The sequence below is a fragment of the Kryptolebias marmoratus genome, linkage group LG11 (genome assembly GCF_001649575.2).
Source record: "Kryptolebias marmoratus isolate JLee-2015 linkage group LG11, ASM164957v2, whole genome shotgun sequence".
Lineage (NCBI taxonomy): Eukaryota > Metazoa > Chordata > Actinopteri > Cyprinodontiformes > Rivulidae > Kryptolebias > Kryptolebias marmoratus.
This window is the reverse complement of record NC_051440.1, coordinates 22,150,479-22,173,821: the sequence shown is the minus strand read 5'-3', so window position 1 is coordinate 22,173,821 and position 23,343 is coordinate 22,150,479. Positions and strand designations below refer to the sequence as shown.

At 39.2% G+C, this 23,343-nt stretch overlaps 2 protein-coding genes across 27 annotated transcripts in view; both read left to right on the top strand.

Annotated features, from left to right (window-relative positions):
- Positions 1-10,933, top strand: part of si:ch211-1e14.1 (UPF0606 protein KIAA1549) — a 31,810-nt gene extending 20,877 nt beyond the window's left edge. Inside the window, exons 12-22 of one of the 3 annotated variants that reach the window (XM_017419056.3) lie at positions 1,840-2,075; positions 2,692-2,828; positions 3,555-3,569; positions 3,991-4,199; positions 4,436-4,665; positions 4,811-4,943; positions 5,034-5,357; positions 6,476-6,522; positions 6,991-7,139; positions 7,861-8,015; positions 8,514-10,933. In XM_017419056.3, coding sequence (XP_017274545.1) covers positions 1,840-2,075; positions 2,692-2,828; positions 3,555-3,569; positions 3,991-4,199; positions 4,436-4,665; positions 4,811-4,943; positions 5,034-5,357; positions 6,476-6,522; positions 6,991-7,139; positions 7,861-8,015; positions 8,514-8,711 — 1,833 coding nt within the window. In that variant the 3' untranslated portion in view covers positions 8,712-10,933. The remainder of the gene's footprint in view (positions 1-1,839; positions 2,076-2,691; positions 2,829-3,554; positions 3,570-3,990; positions 4,200-4,435; positions 4,666-4,810; positions 4,944-5,033; positions 5,358-6,475; positions 6,523-6,990; positions 7,140-7,860; positions 8,016-8,513) is intronic. The other 2 variants (XM_017419058.3, XM_017419057.3) reach the window with 2 other exon arrangements.
- Positions 10,934-12,294: 1,361 nt separating this feature from the next.
- The window catches only part of mical3a (microtubule associated monooxygenase, calponin and LIM domain containing 3a), a 73,959-nt gene continuing 62,910 nt past the window's right edge, over positions 12,295-23,343 (top strand). For 16 of the 24 annotated variants that reach the window (XM_037978081.1, XM_037978083.1, XM_037978088.1 and 13 more), the window contains exon 1: positions 12,295-12,492. The gene's annotated coding sequence lies outside the window, so the exon portion shown is untranslated. The remainder of the gene's footprint in view (positions 12,493-23,343) is intronic. The other 8 variants (XM_037978097.1, XM_037978096.1, XM_037978095.1 and 5 more) reach the window with 3 other exon arrangements.

Genomic DNA, 23,343 nt, shown 5'->3' with positions numbered 1-23,343 from the left:
TCCAATCTGCAGACATAACTAACACGCACCTTGACCTTTCCACATCACACGGTCATCTCTCACTTAACATCGCTACTCTTCTCTTAGTCCACCATGTCATTCAGTGAATCAAGAACTTCTCTTCATCAACCAGTCCCCCCAGCTAAAGGTGCTGTTGAGTTTAGTGAGGAGGAAGAGGGGGAATATGAGGAGGAAGAAGAGGAAGAAGAAGAAGAAGAAGAAGAGGAAGAGGAAGAGGAAAAGGAAGGGGAAGAGATGGAGGTTAAAAAGGGGAAGGTACAGAGTAGCATCTGGTGGCTTGTAGAAAATGTAGTTGGATGTAGTTTGTGTGTAAATGTGTTGGTGTAGGTGTGTATGTTGTGTGTATAGTTGTAGTTAATCGTTGAAATTAATTAAATGTTAATTATTTAACAAATAAGGCAATCGAAATGTATCAGATCTAAATAATTTGTGGTTTAGGTGTCGTATGAATATATTAGCTGGGACCTTTTGTCATCTCCATCATTGTTTCTGCTTAGAAAACAGAAACTCTTCCCAAGAGTAAACAAATTATGAACATGGATAAGGAAGAAGAGGAGGACGAGGAGGAAGAAGAAGAAGAAGACGAGGGTGAAGAAGAAGACGATGAGGAGGAGGAGGAGGAGGAGGAGGAGGAAGAAGACGAGGAGGACGAAGATAAAAATAGAAAACGTAAAAAAGAAATTCCATCTCTAGAGCAAAAGCAGCAAGAGATCAAAGCTATGCTGAAGAAACCAGGGGGGATGAAGACAGAGGAGAAGATGAAAGTTTTGTCTAAAGGGAGGCGAGCTGAGGAGGAGGTACATGGTGTAGTTGGAGATTAGAGGCTTCCCTTAATTTAATATCTACAGTAAACAAATAGATACATGGACTGTGGTTTGTTCTTCATCAGTAGGTCCTTGTCACTGTGATGTGCAGTAGCAGTTGCAGTGTGTTGTTTTGCATGTTTCAAACCGTTTATTGTGATTTCCTAGTTTACCGTGAGCTGGTTAATGGGTGTATGCATGACAGAAACCTTTAGCTGTGTTTTGCTTTCAAAGCTCAGCTTACATTTTTCACCTGAATGTTTTTCTTCTTAAAGGATGATCTTATTTTTCTGCAAGGAAAAGCAGCGCACACAAACATATGCACGTTTATTCTGTTTTGGGATTAGTGGTATCACATTGGATTAACAGTTTTATACCATCAAGCCCCTTCTAAGCTGCATGATTTATTTCTGCAAACTCAGTGAGTCTTGAGAATTACAGGGACATGCCATGTTCCTTTCTGCTTGTCTTGTAGCCATAACTCTGTTTCAGAGTTATACAAACTGCAGGCACTAAGAGTTTTCATCCTCTGTTTACTCCTTTTCTGCTGGAAAGTCCTGGGGGCTTTACATAGAAATAGTCTGACTGCATCTGTTTCCAGCCTCCACCCCACACCAAAGCAAGCAGCTCGGTGTTTACTTACAGATCTCCCATTCCTCGTTTACTAATAGACTCACAGACTCTGGACTTATTAGTGCCTGCTTGTCTCCCACCTGGATACCCACTCAGTTATTCAGCCCAATTATATTTCTAACTCTGAGTCTAACTCTCCATGTGTTCAGTTCCTTCTTGTTACAAACATCTTTTCTATACTGACATCTAGTTTTTAATATTTGAACAAACTGAATTCTTTTTTCATTTTTTTAGGTTAAATCAACAATTCACTTGTGTGATTTTGTATTTGTATTCCACTTTATGCAGAGGAACCCCTTGTTATAGAAGAAAAACTGTTTCTTTCCACTCTGTATTCACTTTATTCTTCTTTTCTTTCATTTTCTGTTTCCTCTTTTCTTAGTTACAGGCTCCCAGTGTGAAAGGCTTTGATTTTGCCAAGCTCCATCTTGGCCAGCAGAATAAAGATGACGTCATGGTGATCCAGGAGCCTGGTCTGCCAGGGTCTGGCTCCGGTCCCCTCCCTACATCTGTTAAAGATGGTTTCAGTCCATCTGAAAACGGAGAGGCACCCACACCCAAATCCAAAACCTCAGCCTCCTCCACTAAGGCGTCCCGTGGTGGTCGAAGGAGAGAAAGGTCAGTGATACTGGTACTGTTGGGGAGTTCAGAGGAAATTAGAGAATTTACATCATTAAATTAGAACAGGTTTTGTCTACATAGATTGTCCTTATAGAGCTGTATTTATGCTGTCCATTTTATTGTTGTGTTTTCATGGTTATAGCCTACAGATGATCAAATATTGATATTTTTATTATTGATTGTTATACCCCAATTGGGGTCATATAAAGGTCGCTTTAATTAGTGCAGACAGTCAACCAGACAAGGTTTTGGCAGACTCTCTCATTAAATATAAATGTTTAAGTGGGTGATCTTTCTTTGCTGCTGCCAACAGGTCAATATCACAATATGTTCAAGTTTTTTTTTTTGTTTTTTTTTTATTGTGGCAAGATTTTGTTAACCTTAGCCCTATTTCTAAATACCTAAACGTATAAATTCAATATTATATATATATAAATATAGTTTTCATCCAATTAGAGTGGCCTCATAGCTTGAATAAAGAATCTTTAGTTTCTTATGGTAGTGAAGAAGGAGCAGAGTTTTTGATTATGCATAACGTCTCAGCACTTTGGTATGTTCTTGGGGTTCTATTATTTATGTAAGTGTGTGTGTGTGTGTGTGTGTTTCTGGGTAGGATTTCCCCATCAGACAGTGACTCCGTGGTGAGTGACCATTCTAGTGAGCGGGAATCAACAAAGGAGAACCTAAGGGCCCATGCCACGCCCAGCGACAGCAAGCAGACCCGTAAGGTCCCCATCAATGTTTTAAATGGCAAGTGGCCTTGGCAACACTCAACATTACTTCTCCAAACACAGAGAGCGAACACGAGAGTGGGGAGGGGACGGAGGGAAACTGAGTGGAAATGACTGAGATAAAGACATGAAAAACAAAGAGCAACTAAGACTAGCAGGACTGATTGACACAAAGGCCAGATTTAGGACAGAGGAGATTTTTTTTAAAGCAGAGAGTGAAGTGATGGAAAGATTACAGAGACAAACAGAAAAAAGTAACATAAACAGTAGGATTACTGTTTGTGGTCAAATGAAGTCCAAAGAGCAGATAGAGAAGGAAATAGGAAACAGAAATTGGCTGAAGTTACTGTTATCTGACAGCTTGTTGATTGATTCAAGCTTGCAGTGCCACTCAGAGATTGTGTGCAGGAGCCAGACGCAGCCAGGCACACAGACTATACAAGCTGACTCACTCACAGAGGAATGGCTTCTGTTGTTCCAGAAACTGCAGGAACTGTAGGTGCCCTCCCACTAAGATTAGAGTTAGACTGAGTATAAACCACTTATATGACGTCTTTGTTTTTGTTTGTTTAGCTTTTTGATCAGCGTGTTTTCTGCTCATCTTAAACCTTGCACTCCTTTCTTTTTTTGACCATTAAAGACCCAAAGAAAATATAGTATTATTATTATTGTATTTTGTTTTTCTTTATCTTTTTCTTTTGTTTACCTTAGTAAATCTCTCTTTTCTTTTTATTGTGGTTTACAGGCAAGAATAGAATTGGTAAGAGTTTGTTCATGTTCTCTGTGTTTCCCCATAGAGCTCAGGCTTGACCCCCAGCAGCTGTTCGATGTGTTGTCTGTTTGGTCCTTTGGTAGTTCTGTGTTCTGCTTAGTTTCTCACCATCCATCACTGTCTGCTGAGCTGTCAGTCAGAGCAGCGGAACAATAAACCTGACATAAAAGGCTAAAGCCATTGTCTGAAATGAAGTTTAGTTTTAAATCAATGTTCATTCATGTTACCACTTAAAGCTTTTCCACCACATTTTTTGTTAGAAGTCATGTTTCAATTAAAACAGAAGGCTGTTTTCTGTTTGTTAAATGTTAAATATTGTCTTAAATCTGTTTCCAAGTTTAAAACAACATAAGCTTTACCTAAATTGTGCGAAAACTGTTCTAACTTGTGCTTATGTCCCCCCGCTCAGGTCCTCCACCTACGAATGATTCTGTAAATGATCAGCTGTCATCAGCCGCCATCTTTGAACATGTTGATCGGATGTCTCGTGCCACAGATGCAAGCCGTAGACTGCCCAATAAAGTCCAGCTAATTGCCATGCAGCCCATGCCTATCCCACCACTTCACAGCCCACCCAACAATGACAAACTGTCAGACACAAACCAAATCAGCAAAGAGGTTCGCTTCTTTTGTGTGTTTTAAACTTTCTTTACGACTCTTATTTATTCTTCTTTTTTTCAGTAAAAACACAAACATGTTTTTGGAATTTCATAGAAGATATCAACATATAATCTACTATTTCAGCTCTAATCCTACTGTAGTTCTTGCTATTTGTCAGATTAATTGCACTACAATTTAAGTAAAATCTATTCTTGATTTTGGGCGTTTTATAATAAGGTTGTTTTGCTCTGCAGATACAGGCAGCACTGAGGCACAAGTCAGAGATTGAACATCATCGTAACAAAATTCGTCTACGTGCCAAAAGGAAGGGTCACTATGATTTCCCTGCAATGGATGACATGACGAGTGGCTTCGGTGATGCAAAAGACCAGGATCGCATCTACCAAAAAGCACAGAATCAAATCGATAAGATCCTGGACCCAGACACCCAGGTGCCCCCCATCTTCATGGAATCCAAGAAAAGGTTAGGCCTCATATTTTTGAATAGTAATTTACTTCTGTGTATAAATACTTATTGGGACAACATTGTTTTCCAGCTCAAACAAGACAAAATGACACTCTAAACCTTCTGAATTTTCTTTCTTTCGATGTTTCACTGGTCGTGGAAGGCGCTCTCCAAAGCAGAGATTGAGGGATCAGCTGAACAGAGGCATGATGGAAGCAGACAAAGACCACCTCATCAGTGAAGACAGCGAGGCAGCTTACAGAAAGTACCCTGGAGTCAACAATGTGGCCTACGTGGTGAGTAATTCAGAAGCTTTATAACATTTATGAGCCCTTTTCATATTTCTCTCTGACTGTCCACACGTTAATATGTGTTGGTCCCTTCAGTCGGACCCTGACCAAGGCCCAGGATCCCCTCAGAGGAGCCCTTCCCCCACAGACGACGTCTTCCTAGGTCCTGCTTCTTCTCCTCCAGGCCACGCCCCTCCCCCACCCCCCTACATGCCTCCACAGCCCTCCATTGAGGAGGCACGGCAACAGATGCACTCCCTGTTGGATGACGCCTTTGCCCTTGTGTCGCCCACCTCTCAGAGCAGCACAGCAGGGATCACTCTACCAGGGGTCAACAGTAACCTCCAGATCTCCAGCCCTCCAGGCCATGGCCCCAAAGCATGGGGCCCCTCCTGCCAAGCTCTGGGTCCTCTGCCATCTGTAAGTCCCCAACTATTAGGAGATATTTTTGACAGAGCATGAACTGTTTAGTCAACACCACTTCATACTACTTTGTCAATGGAAGAAAACGTCCTGCATGCACATTTTATTTTATGTCAAAAGACAAAACTATTACAAGAAATTCCACACATTTTATGTCCTCTCCCTTTCTCAGTGTGTTTTCCTTTCATTCACACCATGATGCCTACAGAATCAAGTTAAATTGTTTCCTCCTTACAAACTAATCAGTTAAGTATTCCTCCATCTGTTGGCCCCATGGAGCTGTGACCTTACAGCCCTTATCAGCTATTTAAAGTACACCACTTAAGACCCTCCAGGTATATCCTCTACATGGGTGTTCTGCTTTTGTTTTTTTAGTGAAAGCTGGTTTCAAAGAAAGGGAAGTAAAGAAAATATTTGGAAAGTTGTATTGTGTTATTATTAGTGAAATCTAAAAGTGAATAATACAACATATTCAGATCCAACACAGAGCATTTAGGCTGTGATGTTAGTGATGAAACTAAAGAAAGACAAACTAGAAGCTATCTATAGCATGTATACTCTGCATTTAAATTCATGTGCAGGGTTAGAGAGCTTAGCTAGAATTAGATAAAGGCTTTCAGCGCCGGTTAGTGTTACATGAGTAGAAAAATCATGAGTCATTCAGAGAAAACAAGGTTTGTTAGAGGAGGAGGAAGTGGAAAAAGAAGAAGGGGTTACTGGAAACTAAGAAGCTTAGCCCACTGTCAAACAACTGCATTTCACACTCTCAAAAAACATGGTTGTTTGTGTTTTCTATCTGTCTTTATGGTAAAAAAAAACTATATTTCTCAGATGACAATATGAACTTGATTAAAAGTTTAGAAGTTTATTTTCTTCTTCATAATCTTACAATCTGGTCCAGGATAAAAGGCAGAAGGTGGAGCCATAAAAAGACAAAAAGATGGTTCTGTGCCAGTATTTTCTCTAGAGTAGTTAGATAATTGGCTTTTGCTACATCTTGATAGACTGCAACAGTTTGTTTTTTTTTCAAATAGATTAAAATACTCTTGAGATCTTGGTTATCAGTGTTATTTATTTTAAGTTAAACAGAATGCATGTCTTGTTGTCTCCTCCAGAGATTTACTGAGATGTCCTCTCCTGCAGTTCAAGGCCTGACTCCAAGGTACGCAGAACAGTCACTGAAAACTGAGCGTTTATGTGCAAAACATTCACTTAAATGGCTTATTTTGCATTTAATTCTATTTCAAAACATCCACAGAGTGTGTGGTCAACAATTACATGGATATCTCTACATCAGTTCACCAGTATAAATGTTTTCCTTCAGTAGATTCACAGAGATGGCCCTTCTAAATAATAAAAGAAGAGTCATCTTTATTTTATGTGTTTATTAGATTAGGTCTAAACAGAAATCTCCTCACTTGCTCCAAAGAGAACCATCAACATGCACACGTTTATGTCATAACACACTCAAGCATATGTGATGATGATAATAAAGCTAAAATAGGTTATATGTTCTATCACAAAAAAGCCACTGTAGAATCTGACTTATATATTAAAATTTACAACAAAAACTTTACTTGCTTCTACATAAATGATGCATTCAGCAGCATTTCTCTTCTTTGTTTTTCAGACAGGGCCTTGTCTCGGGCTTCCTGCCACCAGGAGAACCAGCAGGGCACGGCGAGCTGCTGCAGCCAGACAGCTTGTACTCGAGCAGGGGACTCTACACTGATGACTTACCCCCGTCTGCCAGACCACGCCCGGTGGGGGGGACTGCAGGTACACATCACATTCATATACACATGCATTAGGATCAAAAGGAATCACTAGAAGAAGAAATAAAGCAGATACGCAACTTCAAATAAGAAATGTCTCTGCTATCTTTATAAAGATTACTGGTCAGAAGACAGATCGTGTTAGATCATTTCTGAGTCATTTCATTGAAATTAAACAACCAGACAATTTTTTTTTTCTTTTATTGAAACAAACTATAGAAATGCTATTTAACTGCTGACAAAAAGGTTGTAAATACCCAACTAATGACTGTTTTAGCTAAACAAAACCCAGTAGAAATGCTGAAGTTTTGTATGATTTTTATTAGCTGTGTAAAATATTTCTATCTGATTTTATTTGGTTCAACAGCTAGTTTTGTTTACCTAGTTAATCATTCAGGTTTTGCATTAGAGATGACCACGTTGGAACAATATGTGAACACAAGTCGCTCATTACATTAAAACTACTTAAATTCAGATACAAAACTCAGCCTTGTTTCTTCCCTAAATGATTCATTGATCTGATGTTATTCCACCACCATCATGTGACCTACAGTAACAGAAATGGAATATGGCATTTAGCATATTGAGCGCTGTGCTCTGCAGAGTTCTTTTTAGGTCGTGTTGATTGCATCAAAGTATATTTGAGAGACTGCGAAGAATTGAGGGTCAGGAAAAATATCTCTGCTGCTATGAATGTCTCTGTGTGTGTGTGTGTGTGTTTCCAGGTGCCCAGCTCCATCATCTCACACAAGTAGGCTTGTCCAGCAGAATGAATGGTTACCCAGCAGGAATCAGGGCTGCTCCGGGGCAGAACGGGGGCTTAGGCTGGAATCATTACCACAATGACAATTATTCCAGACCAGAAGCAGAAAAAGATCTAGTATGTAAAATCACATGTTTCATTTTGTCAGATTAAAGTTCTCCTTTTTTTTTTTTGGAAACCATTTAATTTTATTTCAGTCAACCCAGCACCTTCCTTCTTCATATTTTGGTTCCAACAAACCAGACTTTTTAACTGTTTTGATTTTCCTATCTTTGCTTTGAACATTGATTATTTTTTTCCCCATCTAGAGTATTTTCAGTCCAGTCTAGCACCTGACAATTTTGAGGAACCTGTGACTTGTAAAACATTCAAACATCAAAAAACACCCAATTTAAAGAATGAGCCAGTGTTTAAAATAATAACCTTAAAGCACTTTATTACCAGAAGCCTGTCACAAATAAAATACAATTTCTGCCCATTTCCTGGGCTAAGTTAACAAAAACACCAACAAAGAGTTGAACTGGCATTTGTCATAAGCTAGATCATTCCCAAAAACCCATTAGCTGCCTTTAGTTCCTGGACTCCTCTGACCTTTGGTCCTTTTCTGTCTTCTAGATGCACAGGAGTGGAACCAGGGAGCCCACGGCTCCTCCTGCCCACTTAGACACTTCGGGGGTGGCCTATCTGACATCTCCACAACCCCTCAACACGTCTCCTCCCACGCACTCCTCTGCGTCCCTGATCAAGGCCATCAGAGAGGAGCTGTTGCGTCTGTCTCAGAAACAGGCGGCTGTGTCCGGCTACCACAGCTGAAGCCCCAGCTTTAAGCCTCCAGCTTCTAACCAGTCTGTTCACTGAATGTTTTGCCTAATCTGACAATACTTCCCATGGAAGTTCCTGAAGCTGTACCGCAGAGAATTTCTCCTGCTAAACTGAAGTGAAGAGATGGCTCTATGCCACTTGCAACTGATAAGACTCCCACTGTAAAAATAACAAAACTGTTGGAAAAGAATTCAAACAAATCAGTGATAATGTTCTGGAAGGGTTACCAACATGAGCAGTGTGCAGAGTTTAGAGGAAACAGATGTGTGGACTCGTCGTACCTGTGTTCCTGTCTTGTGTTTCATTCTGGATCAGAGTGGGATAAATCCACCATAGATCCACATGTTGGACTTTTTAGATCTCACTGTATTACTTCAGATCTAGTATTCTAAAACATGTTTGTATTTTTAAATTGCCTTCACAAACACCTTCTAAGACTCACGTCATTTTAAGAAATGTTTCCGTTTCATGACTTAAACCGCTGTGGCTGTATTTTTTAAATTTTGTTGCAGGTCCTTAACTTGTTCTTCACCATCAGGTGCTCCTTCTGGTCTCTGCTTTACATTGACACTGTGATGTAGTTCACCTGATCGAGCCCAGTCCCAGATCAGTCAGGCCTAATGTGGCATCCATACACAATCATAACACTACAGGGTACCACATACTGTATTTGTTCTTTGATTACTGCAGTATAACAATGTTCATCTGGGCTGTATTTTATAATCTAATACTTTTTTTAAGGTTTTAAATCCTGTTAGATTATTATTTTTTTTAATTTATGTTTTGTAACTAACTGACAGGTACTCAAACAGGACTAAATGGCCTTAAAATAAATGTCATTTTTGAGACAGGGTTTACAAATAAATGACAGTGTGTGTACTCTATATATTTGGTATTTGGCTGTAATTTGATGCAGTGTATGCAGACTACTTACTACAGCTCAGGTCTTTCAAAAGGAGATTAATCTGTAAAAAGACCTGTTGAAGTGTTGTAACAGAAGTGTAAACTGGGAAATCTGAGAAACAGCATATCTGTGTTTAAAGAGTTCTGTACAGACTACACCATGTCAGCATTAATACGTTACTTACAACAACTCCTTTTTAAGTTGCTGTTTGGCCTCATAGTTATGTTCACTTCAGTCTTTATTTCATTGTGTACTGGTTAAAAATCACATAAGAATGCATTTTTTTAACATGCCAATCACTTGGTATAGTTTGTAATATTTTGGGGCCTGAAGTGTTTATTTATTTAAGTGAAATAAAAGAAAAAAAATGTGGATTTTGAAATCAGATCTTGAAAATATGTTCATAGAGAGTGTTTCACTTTTATGTGGAAGATTATAAATGTTTTTTTCTGCATACGTTTTGTTTTTTTGTCATGCATTTGAGCAGCCTGGAGATGTTGCCATGCCATGATCTGCTCCCCTGTGACGTGCCTTTCCAGATGAACTGAACCCGTTGATCACTACACAGACATTTTTACTCAGTGGCTATAAAACCTAACAAATATCCATGATGGTCTGTGGATACTATTGACAGACATGTTTGTAATGAAGTGAATGAAATGCAGTAACATCACAGTGGTCACAGTGGGGTTTTTGGCTTCTTGTCAGTTCCACCTCAAGTTCATGCTTTGTGTTATCAATCACACACTCTGCCTCCATCTCCTGGGTCTGTACTGTAACTACATTACATTGTGTCCATCAGCAGTTGCTTTTTGTTATACTTTTCCCCCCTTTAACCCTTTTTCTACATTGTAAAACGACATGTTGGCTGGCCCAACCTTTCATTTAATTCTTGTTGCATGTTTAATTGTTGAATCTCTCTGGCTTGTTTGTGTGCATGCTGTGTCAGACATCTTGAAATATAAAAAAACAAAGCTATCAATTCATGTGTCCATAGGTTATATGTACAAATCAGAATTACAATAGATCTGATTTGATTTTATCAGGTTCATTGGAAGGTAAAACCTATATCATTTCATGTCAGTAAATAAAACTCAAACATGGTAATATAAATCCAAATAAGTGTTGCAGTTACCAGAAGTGACCAGAAGGTGGCAGCCCATTACAGGAATTTAAAGTCTTCCTTGGGAAATGATGCAACTAGATTCTCAAAAGATGAGCTGGAGGCTCTTCTAACTGAAATGTCAGCTCAAGATAAATCATTTAGTTTTAATGCTACAGCAGGCTTTAGTAAGATGTTTTTGTTTGAAACTGTATAAGAAAAAAAATGAACAAACAGTGTGGAACAACATAAATGAATACTAGCTTGAATGTGTTAAAAACATTCATTATATTAATTAAAGAGTTAGCATTCTTTACAATAATCCAAAACACCTGTTATCTTTCATGCAAGAGTCTTAACTAAGACTAAACTAAAACCATCTTATGAGGAGAAATGACAGAGTTGTAGGATATTACGAGATCTCATGTGATGTATTAGCTCTTGCTGACTAAGGTCCATTAGCTGTGGCAGCCAACCTGAATAGAGTTAACTTGAAAAATTGTTCACTTGAATATCCAGTGATTACTTGCTGAGAGTTTCAATAAAATTCATTAAGTGGTTAATGAGCATTTTGCAAACAGACAGACAGGGTTGATGCTAATAGTTAATGCAAGTTTTTAGCAAAATGTTGCTCTTGAAGTACGTGTTGGGAATGACCCTCACCGACTACCATCCCAAGTTTTAGTTCAATATCTGTAAAACTGGCTGAGTTATAGCCATTTTTGTGTTTGCTAAGTTTGCTTAGCTGTGGTGGCCATCTTGAATAAGGTTGACTCCTAATGTTTATCAGCTATAGATGTACATCCAGTGATTATAAGTTTTATTAAAATACAGCCATGGTTCCATGAAATATTTTACTAATACTACACAAACACACACAGGCAAAAACATAATTACCTTAGTGGTTGGCAATAATAATATTGTTACTGGAAACAAAGATCCTTTCCAGTCAACGTACAGAACTCTGTCTCCTTGTGGTAAGAGACACTTCCTGCTCCTCTTCTAGCTCATCCTATCACAGGAGCTAAAGCTGCAGGGTGATGCAGCTAAATGCTAATCAAAGCTCTTGAACTGACTGCACAGTCAGTGCAGTTCTCTTTACTTGCACACTTTAATTTTGGCAGATGATTAATTGTATTTATTTTAAGTGACACTGATTGATTACTCTCTGCATTCCAGACATGATGCTCTTTTTTTTAACCTGCACATGACAGTAGTGTGAGTTTAGTCATTTTGCCCTCTCTTGTCTGTCTCCTGTATCCTGCAGAGTTTGCTGAACGCTGCTTCTATCTCTCTCAGTGAGGTCTAACCCCCTCACCCACCTTCAGAAGACGTAATCCTGTCTGTGTGTTGTCCAGTTCAGCCCATCGCAGCACAACAGGAGCACACCCAGGAGTTAATCTGGATCATGATGGTAATTACTGCTGGTGTCTCCAGCTTGTAAGAGGGTATTGTACAATAAGGGAGGAGTCAGATCTGCAGTTCTACCCACTGACCTTGTGAGAAAACAGTGAGGGAGGGAGAGCAGGGAAGGGAGGAGAGAACGACAAGGAGGCAGATCCAGGCATTAGCACACTGACAGAGTTTCAGCACTGCAGATCTGTCTCTCTGTCTTCAGCCGGTCTCATTTCCAGTGTGTTTTGGTGAAAGACAGGCAGACGAGGAGGACAGCGAAGGAGGATCAGTGTGACAGAAATCCTCTGACAGATGAGAGAAGAGGATTTCTTTCCCTTTCAGTGATTCCAGCACAGATTTGGGAAGCCCTTGTGAGTAGGCTGCTATCAGTTTGCCATTCACTGCTGCGTGTGTGTGTGTGTGTCTGTTTGTGGCTTCATGTGTGGTTGTATAGAAGTCACAGCTCTGGAATTTCTACATGCAATGGGGAAGATTTCTCAATCACAATGCTACAGAGAGCATGTCTGTGTATCACTGTTATTGTAACCATGGTATGAGCTCTCCTGAGGCTGGCTGCACTTGATGCAGGCTGATATTTTTGTGCTGCATGTGCAGCTTTCTACCAGTGTGTATGTGCTACATAACAGGTGCTGCTCCTTTAACTGGGAGAGAAAAATGACATCCATGTGTTTTGCAAACAAAGATTGAAAAGGAATTTTTGTTACAACCTACAATTCTGATCCATGTAGCTAGATGTGTTGCTGATGTTGTCCTCACCCTCCTTGTTTACTATGATGCAATTCCCTGCATGCTGTAGCGTCAGACCTGCTGCTGTTTACAGTCTGGGTCAGTGGCAGCAGGTTTGGTTGGCTCATAGAGGCTGCAGCATCATCTTGTGCAGTGAAGGGGCAACACTGTTGTGATGCTAAAAGCTGTGTTACTCCTTAGCTGTGTCTAAATCTCTCAACTGAACTACTTTGCCCCAAGCATTTCTGTTGTTTGTAGCATCTTTTTCAGTACTGCACCAATAATGCCTGCAGCTTATTTTTGTTTTCTGTCGACACCACCTTGTCTCCTCTGCCGTATGCCCTCTCCCACCATCACATCTCCGGTTCCTCCTCCGCCATCCATCTTTGCCCTGTAATTGGGTCATTTTCTCATTTCGCTGTGTGACGTTGGTGTCAGAAAACAGCAATATAGGGGATGCAAAAAGTTCTTTTTTGAGTTGGAGAAAAGGGAAAAAAAAAACTTTCTGGTTCAGGTTGCATTTTGTGTAAGGCATGAGAAGACAAACACAAACTCCAGCATCATCACAGAACAAACAGCTGTAGGAAAGAGAAGTAAAGCGTCTGGTTCTGTATTTTATCACATTTAAGAGCCTAAAGTGGCTGCTTGCTAGATGCAGCACATGTTTTGTCAGGTCAGGTAACTCCTGTTTGCACCCTTTTGTCTCCCCTTGCCATTTGACAGCCCATGTCCTCAAGGTCAGAGAACCAGGTTATCTCCTCTCCTCCCTCCCCACCAGGCTCCACTGTATCCGAAAACACTGTGATATTGTTTGCTTCACTGTGCTGAGTAGGAGGTAACCCTCATGTGATGCACAAGAGGGAGGTGAAAGGCTGTCATTCATAAGCAAGCATCCATTTGCTCAGCAGCAGCTGTCCTTTTCTCTGACTTCAGTCATCCTACCCGTCAGCTGCTGCAGGCCGTCTTTTACCCCTCGACGAGAAAAGATGAGTTCAGCAACCCGGTGGAGGGACTATAACATTACCTTTGTTATTTAAGGCTTTTAAATAATTTGCAATCCAAATAAATATGCATAATTTAGAACTTATTAAAGTCATTGCAAAGTATGTAAAAAAATAATAAAAATGAAAGGTTATCCTGAACTATATCAAATGGTGCAGTTTGCTCCAGTGGTTTCTTTCAGATATGCAATTCTGCAATGCAGGTCCACACAAAATGTAGCACTTGGCAGAGTCTACCAAAAACCAAGTCAAAGCATAAGTCATGTAACTGACCATCATTAGGCTGGTCATAGTCTTTATACATAAACAAATATGGCAGAATCAGACAAGTGTAGAATCTGCAAAAACAATAATAAAGAAAAAGGGTGAAAAAATGAGCAAGACAACTGCCAAAAACAAATTTTAGGTATCTAGAAGGGCTTAAACACGCTAAATTCTAACAAGTTTTAACATTTTTTTCAACTCTCGTCTCACACTAACATACTTTACTCAACAAATCTAAGTGTAAATATGTACAAAAGCATCAAAATTATCACTCTTCTCAATCCCAAATATCTCTTCCATGGATGTCATCATTGTTGACCTATTTTCAATCACTTTTCAGAGGTAAACAAACACAGGTGGGTGTTGGCATCTGGTCACAAATTATGCTTCCAAATGTTTCATTTAGGGACACATTAACCATAAATATGAGAAAAGCATTGTGTGGAATCTTCATGACTTTGTATTGAGTACCTTTAAATCATTTATGGAAAATCACTTCCTCGTTCTTCTCCATAGAAGAAAGCAGTTTAAGTGCCCACTTTTATGCGAAAGCTTGCCTATAGTTACAAGACTTCGGCATTTTCTTAAACTTTACAAAGCTTCCCGGTGTGCCACGACTAATCTTCTGACAACGTTAATCTCTGCTGGCAGACACTGGATCTCTCAGCACGGCTGTCCTGCAGATCACAGCCTCTGGATGTTTTCAGCAGCAGACTTCAGGGCAGGAGATCTTTTGTGTTCTTACATAGACCTATCACCTTTATCGTGTGCCAGAAATGCATATTTTGTGTAACATAGAGTGAATAATAAAAAATACAAAAGAAGTACGGGGCTGCAAAAATGAAACTTTAAGAACAATAATAAGAATGTAATCCATATTTGCTTTGGTTAGCAGGTGGGACACTGCAGGGTTATAAGTTCTGTTTTCCAGCTGATTTTTAATGCATCACAGCTGACTGCTGAAACAAACCCTGAGCAGGATTTTTTAAATTATATTTCTCCATGTTTTATTGGCTGTGGTTGGACAGGAGTTTGTAGAGCATGCAGTGTAAACTGAATGTGGACTGCAGAAGACTTCCTAAATAATCGCAGAACATACATCTGTGTCCAATAGAATCCACAAAACAGCCCCAGAGTCCACTATACTTTGGATAATTATCGAACATGGAAAATAATCAAAAAGTATTCAGCAGCTACATAAAAAAAAAAAAATCTTGCATCTCAGGGCATGTGTTAACATATGTGTGTGGTTTATGGAAACAGTTTAGTGCTGCCTTCCTGTAACTGAGGTGGGAGAGAGAGTTTAGCTGACCTCATCAGCAGATATCAGCGTAATGAAGTGAGCTGAGCTCAGCAGCTGCTGAAGGACAAGAGGGTAAAAAAAACCCAGAAGAAGTGACAACCCAACAGAGTTTCTGAGCTGTGATTTGCTCGTATTTCTGTATAAGGAAAACCAATTCTGAAATAAATCTGGAAAAGTCAAAGAAAAACCTTCTCAATTTTATTATCATTTATTAATTGGTGGTTTTTAATGATGCATTTAGATGAATGAATATGAAAAGGTAAATTCAATACAAAATTGATTTTCTCAACTCTGATTTAATTTGTTTGCAATCATTCATTCAGCCTGCAAAGCCATAAAATAACACCCATGAGCTAGTCACAAAGACAAACAATTTTTTTTCTTTTTAGTTTCTCAGTCAGCCAGAACTTGTGTAAATGTTGTTTGACTCCGTATCGATCATTAACTATAGATTACCATTTTCAGTTCATTATCAGACACACCGAAGAAGAAAATGATCCTTTCAGAACTGAGAATACTCTATACTTTTAGTACTTTTTAATGATAAACAACATAAAATGAACATGTGGGTCAATGTTTAATTATGAGCAGCATGTTCAGCAGACACATGGACACCATATGACCATGTGGGCTGTCTTCTGTATCAAGTTTCTGTTTAACTACGCATGCAGCAGTTACTGAAACAGCTAGTAGACACAGGCTTAAACCATTAACAAGGACAATGACCTTATGCAATGTCTCACGCAGGAACCATTGTGCATGTCAAGAAAGAAAAAAACAAAACAAACAAACACAAAAAAAACAAGGACTGGAGATATTTTCTCTTCATGGGGCCTCCAGTAAAGAGCAGCACATATGTTGTGATTTAGATAGCAGCCATGAAAGGTAGAGAAATGCAGCAGCAGATCTCCTATTTGACAAACAGGCTGTTGGCTGCAGCCATTTTTATTTTTCTATTCTTTATAATGTCTTTCAGATGTGGGCAATATTTGGCTATAAAGAGGTTAAAGTGGAACACAACCAGAAAAATGTGGCTCTTTGGGGCACAATTAAACCTTGACAAAATAATCCATGTGTCCAGGTGGACATTTTTCACTGAGCATTTTAACTGTGTAACAAATATTGTGTCATTTAGGGTCATAATAAAGTTACTGAAGTATGACAAGCAGTCGTTTGTAATATATATGAAGTGTGTGTGTGGCCGATTCTGATGGGATTACAGTCAGATCTCACAAAGTTTCTAAAACAGATCCTAACGTCCGTCAGACCAAGTCTCAGAGTTTTATTGACCCTGATGAGGCAAAGAGGAGAAAAACATGAACTGTGATGACCTGCAGGAGCGAGTTACACACATCAACACTAACACAGGCCATGGGGGAGATGATGGCACGAGGTCAGACAGGGGGGGGGGGGGCACCGTGGTCAGAAATAGATGCAACACACATTCAGAAGAATGACTCATGTTCACACACACATGCTAAGAGTCCAAACTGCACCTGTTCTGCTGCTTCTTCTTCCAAAAACTCACTGGAATCAGCTTTCACACAGACACAGTGTCAGTCCTTCAGTAACAAAACATTAACAGGAATTAGGAGTACTTGTCATAAATAGAGAAAGTAAATAATAGGATAACACAGTTTCCAGGCATTGTTCAACAACATGAAAGCTATTGTTTCCACACAGCCTTTTACTTTATTGACTTTATATTTTTCTTTTTGTACTCTCTATCAAAATAATTCTATTTGTGTGTTAAATGGTTTTGTTTTTCTGTCATGTACAGAGTCTTGGATGGATCCTCATTAACAAAACAGTGTAAACAAACAGTCATGTAATCTAAAAACCATCCAAAATGACACAATGGATTCTGTGTTTGGACCTTTTAGGAAACAGTTGTGTTAAAAAAATTCTTAAAGAGTCCCAGCTAATATTTAGATTAAAACAAGGTTTAGTGTCCTGTGATGGACTTGCGACCTGTTCATGGGGGTACCCCCCCTCTCTCGCACAATGACCGTGGTAGATAGGCACCAGCTCCTCCTGCGACCAGGAAAGGAAGAAAGCCGGTAAAGAAAATGGATGGATGGATGAGCAAGGCTTTGTGACAGGGTGTGGGAGGTGGGGGGATTCCTGTTGGGCACTCAGACAAACAGAGAGCTGAGTCTGAGCAGCTCTCAGCAGGAGAACACGAGGGATTGTGCAAACAATGTTGTTTATTCCATTTTTAGGATCCTCTTCTCTTCACTACCTTGAACTGCTTGAGTTTAGGCCTGCCAACACTGACTGTGGGAATCTTTTTTGCCTCAGATGTATTTTATCTAAAGTCCTTCTGAGATTGCTTAGATTCTCCCTGCTTGGAAAAGATGAGTTTATTGCAGGCTGAATGACAACAAAAAACACCTTTTTCTGTTTGAGTGTGTCATTTTGGACCTTAAGGTATAACTGGGCGTCACGTTACCTCAGTGCAACCTGTCTGAGTCCACACACATCTGATACATTATCACGCTCTCTGACGAGCTGCTGACAGGAACACCAGGAGTGTACAGTTACCATGGTAACCAGTAAAATGACACCACAGGAAGGCTGACGGCACATTTTAGAGTTACCTACGTTGCTGTTATACACCCTCGCTGGATGAGAAAATTATATGATGGCTGCTCTGAATGAAATGAATGTTGTTCCTTTTGGTTACAGCCAGCCTTGTGTACAAGACAGACTCTGTAATTATAATTTTTTTGAGCGTTGAGTCTCATTGCATGCCAGTGCTGCCTTTTGTCTGATTGATGCAGTGTCTTGCCCCTAACTACAGAGGAAACTCACCCTGTTATGAATGTTTGGCCTCCCTATCAACCTTGTTTTGTGTAATTGTTGAAATGACTCAGTGGAATAACTTTGTAATTGAAGAGTTTGTTTAAGAGGTGATAATGGAAACCTTCCTTTGTGTCTCTTCACGATAAACTCCAAGGTTTACAGAAATAAGGCGGAGCGAAGGAGCGAAAACAAAGACATGGGGTTACAGATCAGGGCTGATGTCAGGATGAGAGCTGCAAACACCACATGTGATTCAAACACAATCACACACGCTTATCTTCAAGGCCTTAGACAAGCTCGGCTCTCATCTGACCAAAATGGCAGGCAAAGCTTGGTAGGATGTACATGCAGACCATTTTAAAAATAACATAACTAATTAGCATTATTTGCAAAGATCAAACCCTTAAAAACTAAAAAGATTTATTTTGTAGTTGCAGTTATCTGCTTTTTGTGCGTGACTGATTGTTTATTTTAAGTTACTGTGGATTTTTTAGGATCTTTATATTGATCATTACTTTATATTTGCTTTGCATTTATGTTAAGAACTATTTCATTAATTAATGCATCATGTCTTTATTCTTAGTTAAAACCATGTGTGGCCATTTTAAAAATGCAGTTTGACAGAAGAACAAATCACAAAATAAAGAGCAGGATGACTAACATCCTGAATTATTCTTTGTTTGATCACAACAGAGATCAACTCACAAACTTTAGTCTGGACACAAAAAGACACCAGACAAATCTGCTTTTTACAGATTTGTTTGTTGGGAGCTGCGGTTGGTATTTAAGCAGCTTGTGTCCAGGAACTAGAAGTACATGCCCCTCTGATCTAACTATTTCATAACATCATACCTCCAAAAGATCCAAGAATGCAGAGCCTCAACAGGCTGCGCGGAAAAGTGAACACGACATTTTTTCTTTTCTTCTCTAAAGGATTTTTAATGACATCATACACTAAAACAATATTTTCCTCACTGTTTTCTCTCTGAAATTAAGGGGTCTGGAAGTACAAAGTAGGATAAGATGACAACAAGCATCCAAAGTACAGATACTGAGCTGTGTTCATTGGCTTGAAACAAATTCAAACTGATTTCACATCAGATGTTGATGTTTAGTGATGATTAAGAGACAAAATACCTGTCCTTAGACTTCACTAGTTGCTCTGCACAAAAAGATCATGTATCTGTTTGCATAAATAATGTTATGTGGCCTCTGGACTATTTCAGTGGTGAAGTTTGAGACAAGCCAAATGTTCCTCATTTACCTAAAACAATCCAAACAGATCTCAGTAAGAAGGTGTGAGGAGAGTTGGAAGAACTGTGCACAGTCAGAAGTGCTCGCAGCAGATGGATAATGGGCCAAAAATGTCTTTTTAAGACGAGTTAAATCAGATCAAACAAGACCAAAGGCAGCTTTGTTCTTCCAAAAGATAAGAAATGTTATTACTTTGTGTTTCTGCTCTAAGACTGTGATTTAAAAACCATAATAATGTCATGTTCAACACCTGGTTTGCTGTTTGTAGAGGAGGCTTCTCCTCTATCCGTTCATCCCATCTCCTTTCTGGGTCTCGGGGAGCTGGTGTCTGTCTCCAGCAGTCACTGTGCGACAGGCGGGGGACACCCTGGACAGGTCTCCAGTCCATCACAGGGACACACAGGGACAAACAAAACAAGCAGCCATTCACGCTCTCACTCACACCCAGGGACAATTTTACAGCTACCAATTAACCTGACAGGCATGTTTCTGGTCTGTGGGAGGAAACCGGAGAACCCGGAGTAAACCCACATGAGCAGAGGGAGAACATGTAAACTCCACCCAGAAAGGCCCCAGGTCGGGAAGCCATCCTGCAACCTTCTCGCTCCGCCAGTTTTTTTATATTTGTTTTTACATGTTTGTTAGGGATTTACTTAAACTGCAGCAGTTTGTGGAGTTTCTTTTATATTGATGCTTCTCAGAGGACACAAGAAACTGGACTTTAACCACCGTTCTGTCCACTTCACGTGAGAGCAGGGGACAGCCGCAGGGACAGGATCCTTGTTCTCCAAGTCTTTGTGTGCCGGTTGTCCATTACAAGCCCTCTTTGTGTCTGGTGGAGATCACATGTCACAATATTTGAACAGCTGCAGACTAAAGTTGAGCATTTGTACTCTTTCACTGGCACTGAAAGGAGGAATCTGTTTGATAAAAGTCAACTGAGAGAATTTGGAGAAGAGAAAAAAATGGCAGCATGGATGAATGAATGAATGCAAAACTTACGCAATCAAAATGTCAGTGTTAGGAAATTAAAAAATGCAAATATATACCATATACACTGTTTAAGAAATTTGATTTGTTAATGTATATTCATTCTCAGATCTAAATCTGTTCATGTCAACAGGTCTTTGAGGAACAATGATGGGCAGAGGATCTTCAATTTGTAAAGAAATACAAAATAAATAAATACAATTTAAAAAATGATATGAAAAAAGATGCCAATTTGTGTTCAAAATAGTTGAATAGATGAAAACAATCATCCAGACTATTTTTTTTTTTTTTACTTAAAAAAAAACCCAAAACAAACAAAAAACAAAAGCTTAGGAAAACAATAACGCAGAAGAAATAGCTACACTGATATTTTAGAGCAACAGCTGCTTTTTTTTCCCCAAGGATGTCATTTATTTTTAAACGAGGCAAAGCAAAACCACATTCTGCACACATGGCTGCAGAAGAAGTGGGCGTCCAGGTACCGGACTGGTGTGTTCGCGGTCTGAGACCAGATCCCAGTACCGAGACAGTGACTCGTTTCTGTTGACCTGAAATGTTGACAATTGCTGCCAATTCACGGATAGAAATGAGTTTATATGATAAAAAAAACCTAAATATATTGAACTGATACTGTCTGTAATAAAACAACCTCATGTAAAAATTAGTTTTATTGATCCGTTTCTCATGGAGGCTTGTAAACCATGGAAAGGAGCGACAGCTGAGAATCTGCCCCAGGTGTATAACTCCTGTCTAATTGGAGTGAGATCCATTTGTTGCTACTGGACACGACTAATGGAGCCTGTTAGGAGATTTATTGACAGCATGTTGTCACTTCTGACTTGCAGTTAAATCTGTCAGCATTAAGGTGATCACTGACATCACTGTTTGTGTTGCTTAGATAATGTGGTCCAGTTATTTCTAAATCCCTTACCGAGTTAAAAAGTCCTGTGGAAAAGCACATACATGTGAAATTCTGACACAAATTGGACAATAAATGCACTACACTGAGATCCTCTGTTTGATGTTCTCCATCATGACATCTACATTTAACAAGTTTTTCTGATTAGCTTTTACAAAAACAGCTGACATAGATCTGAGAAAATTACTGATATGAAAAAAAAACAGTGCTACATTTTTCAGTTTAACAAAAGCAACATATTTATATTTGTATTTGTATGACTACTGAAAGTCATATTTGATAAAATATCACAAAGAAGTGCTGACAAAATGTCCTCATTCTGGTCCTTCATTTTATACTTTCTACCTCTGACATCAATTGGCAAAAATGCCCAAAAAGTAAAGGATCTGTGTATGTTTTTATTTAGACAGCATGGATATAGATGCATTACAAGTGTGGGTGCATCAGACTCATTTTGAAGCCTGTGACTGTCATACTGCATTGTGTTCAAGGCTCAACAGAAACCATGACCTCAACCTGATGTGGAATTACTGAGTCAGCATCTGTTCAGAAGAACTACACTTACAAATCCAAATCCAGTCAGAGAAATGAAGTTATTGCTACCTTTCTTTCTTCATTTGTGCATTTACAACTAAAAAAAAATAACAAGGTTTTGGTTAAAACTACAGGGCAGAGTGTCATCCTTTAAAAGGCAATGATAAAAAAGACAAGCAAAACAAACAGAAAGAGTGAAATGGTGACACAAAGCATGATTATGGACATTTTTATGCCATTTTATGAATGAAAAGCTCTTTATTTGCTTCACTTGTGATTAAAACAAACTTGTTTACTCAAAACTGATTACAGTTAATGAAAAGGTTGTCTGATCAGGACAAAGATACAGCAGGACCTCTGGATAAGAAAATGTGTTCAGCAAGGAGGCAGAGAGGGCACCTTCACGGAGAGAACTGCAGGTGTTATACTGCCACACGTTGTCCCGAGTAACCATTTGGTATTTGTTCTGGAACTTTATCTCACAAGCTGTGAGCAAGTGTCAAAATTAACACTGATAAAACTAAAGAGGCTACTTTACAACGAGGAGTTTACGGGCATGTAAGAAGTACAGCATATCTGAACGCGGTGTCTCACAGATCAAAACAGAAGCAGCTGCTGTCGTGAATTTGATCATTTCAAGAACTGATTTGGGTCCAACAAACAGGTGTTCAAAGAATGCAGCTCAAATGCATCTGCTGTTGGTGTTCTGGCCTGTAAATGCCCACATCTTTCTGCACATAGCGTGTTCAGATGTTCATATCAGCAATAGTTCCAGGCAGAATAATCAGGCGTATACTGTAGTTTATAGGTACACAGGAGTAAATACTGGTCAGAGAGTTAGCAATGTTAGCAGACATGAAAAGCTTCCTCAAGTAAGAAACAGTTCACATAGTTTATAGATTTTTTTTTCATATCTAGCACATGCATTTGTTCACCTACAAAAACAGAAAACAGTTCAACATGACATCCATGGAAGGGCCGATCGGGACTGAGAAGTCTGAAGATTTTGATGTATTGGCATTTATGCTCCAATTTGTGGAGGAAAATATGCAAAAAACAGGGCTTTGTTTACATGGAGTGCTTTCCTGGATTTCAAAAATGCACATGAATATTTCTGTAAAACTACCTAAGTTCAAACTGCACCATTTTATGTGTTTCAGGAGAACTTCTTTATGTTTGATTTCATAGTTTTCAACGAGTAACTTTAATACAGTTAACATTTTTTGTTTCACAGAAATATTTCATTTGAGTAAAGCAGTTTGCCCTGTAAAAATGCAACACCAATATTAAAAAAGTATACTTTTTCTTGCACTGGGTATAAGATAGAATAAAATCCAGGAAAAAAAGAGAAAATTTGAAGTTGTGGCTGGTCTTTTCTGTTAAGCATGAAGAATGCTGTTGGCCT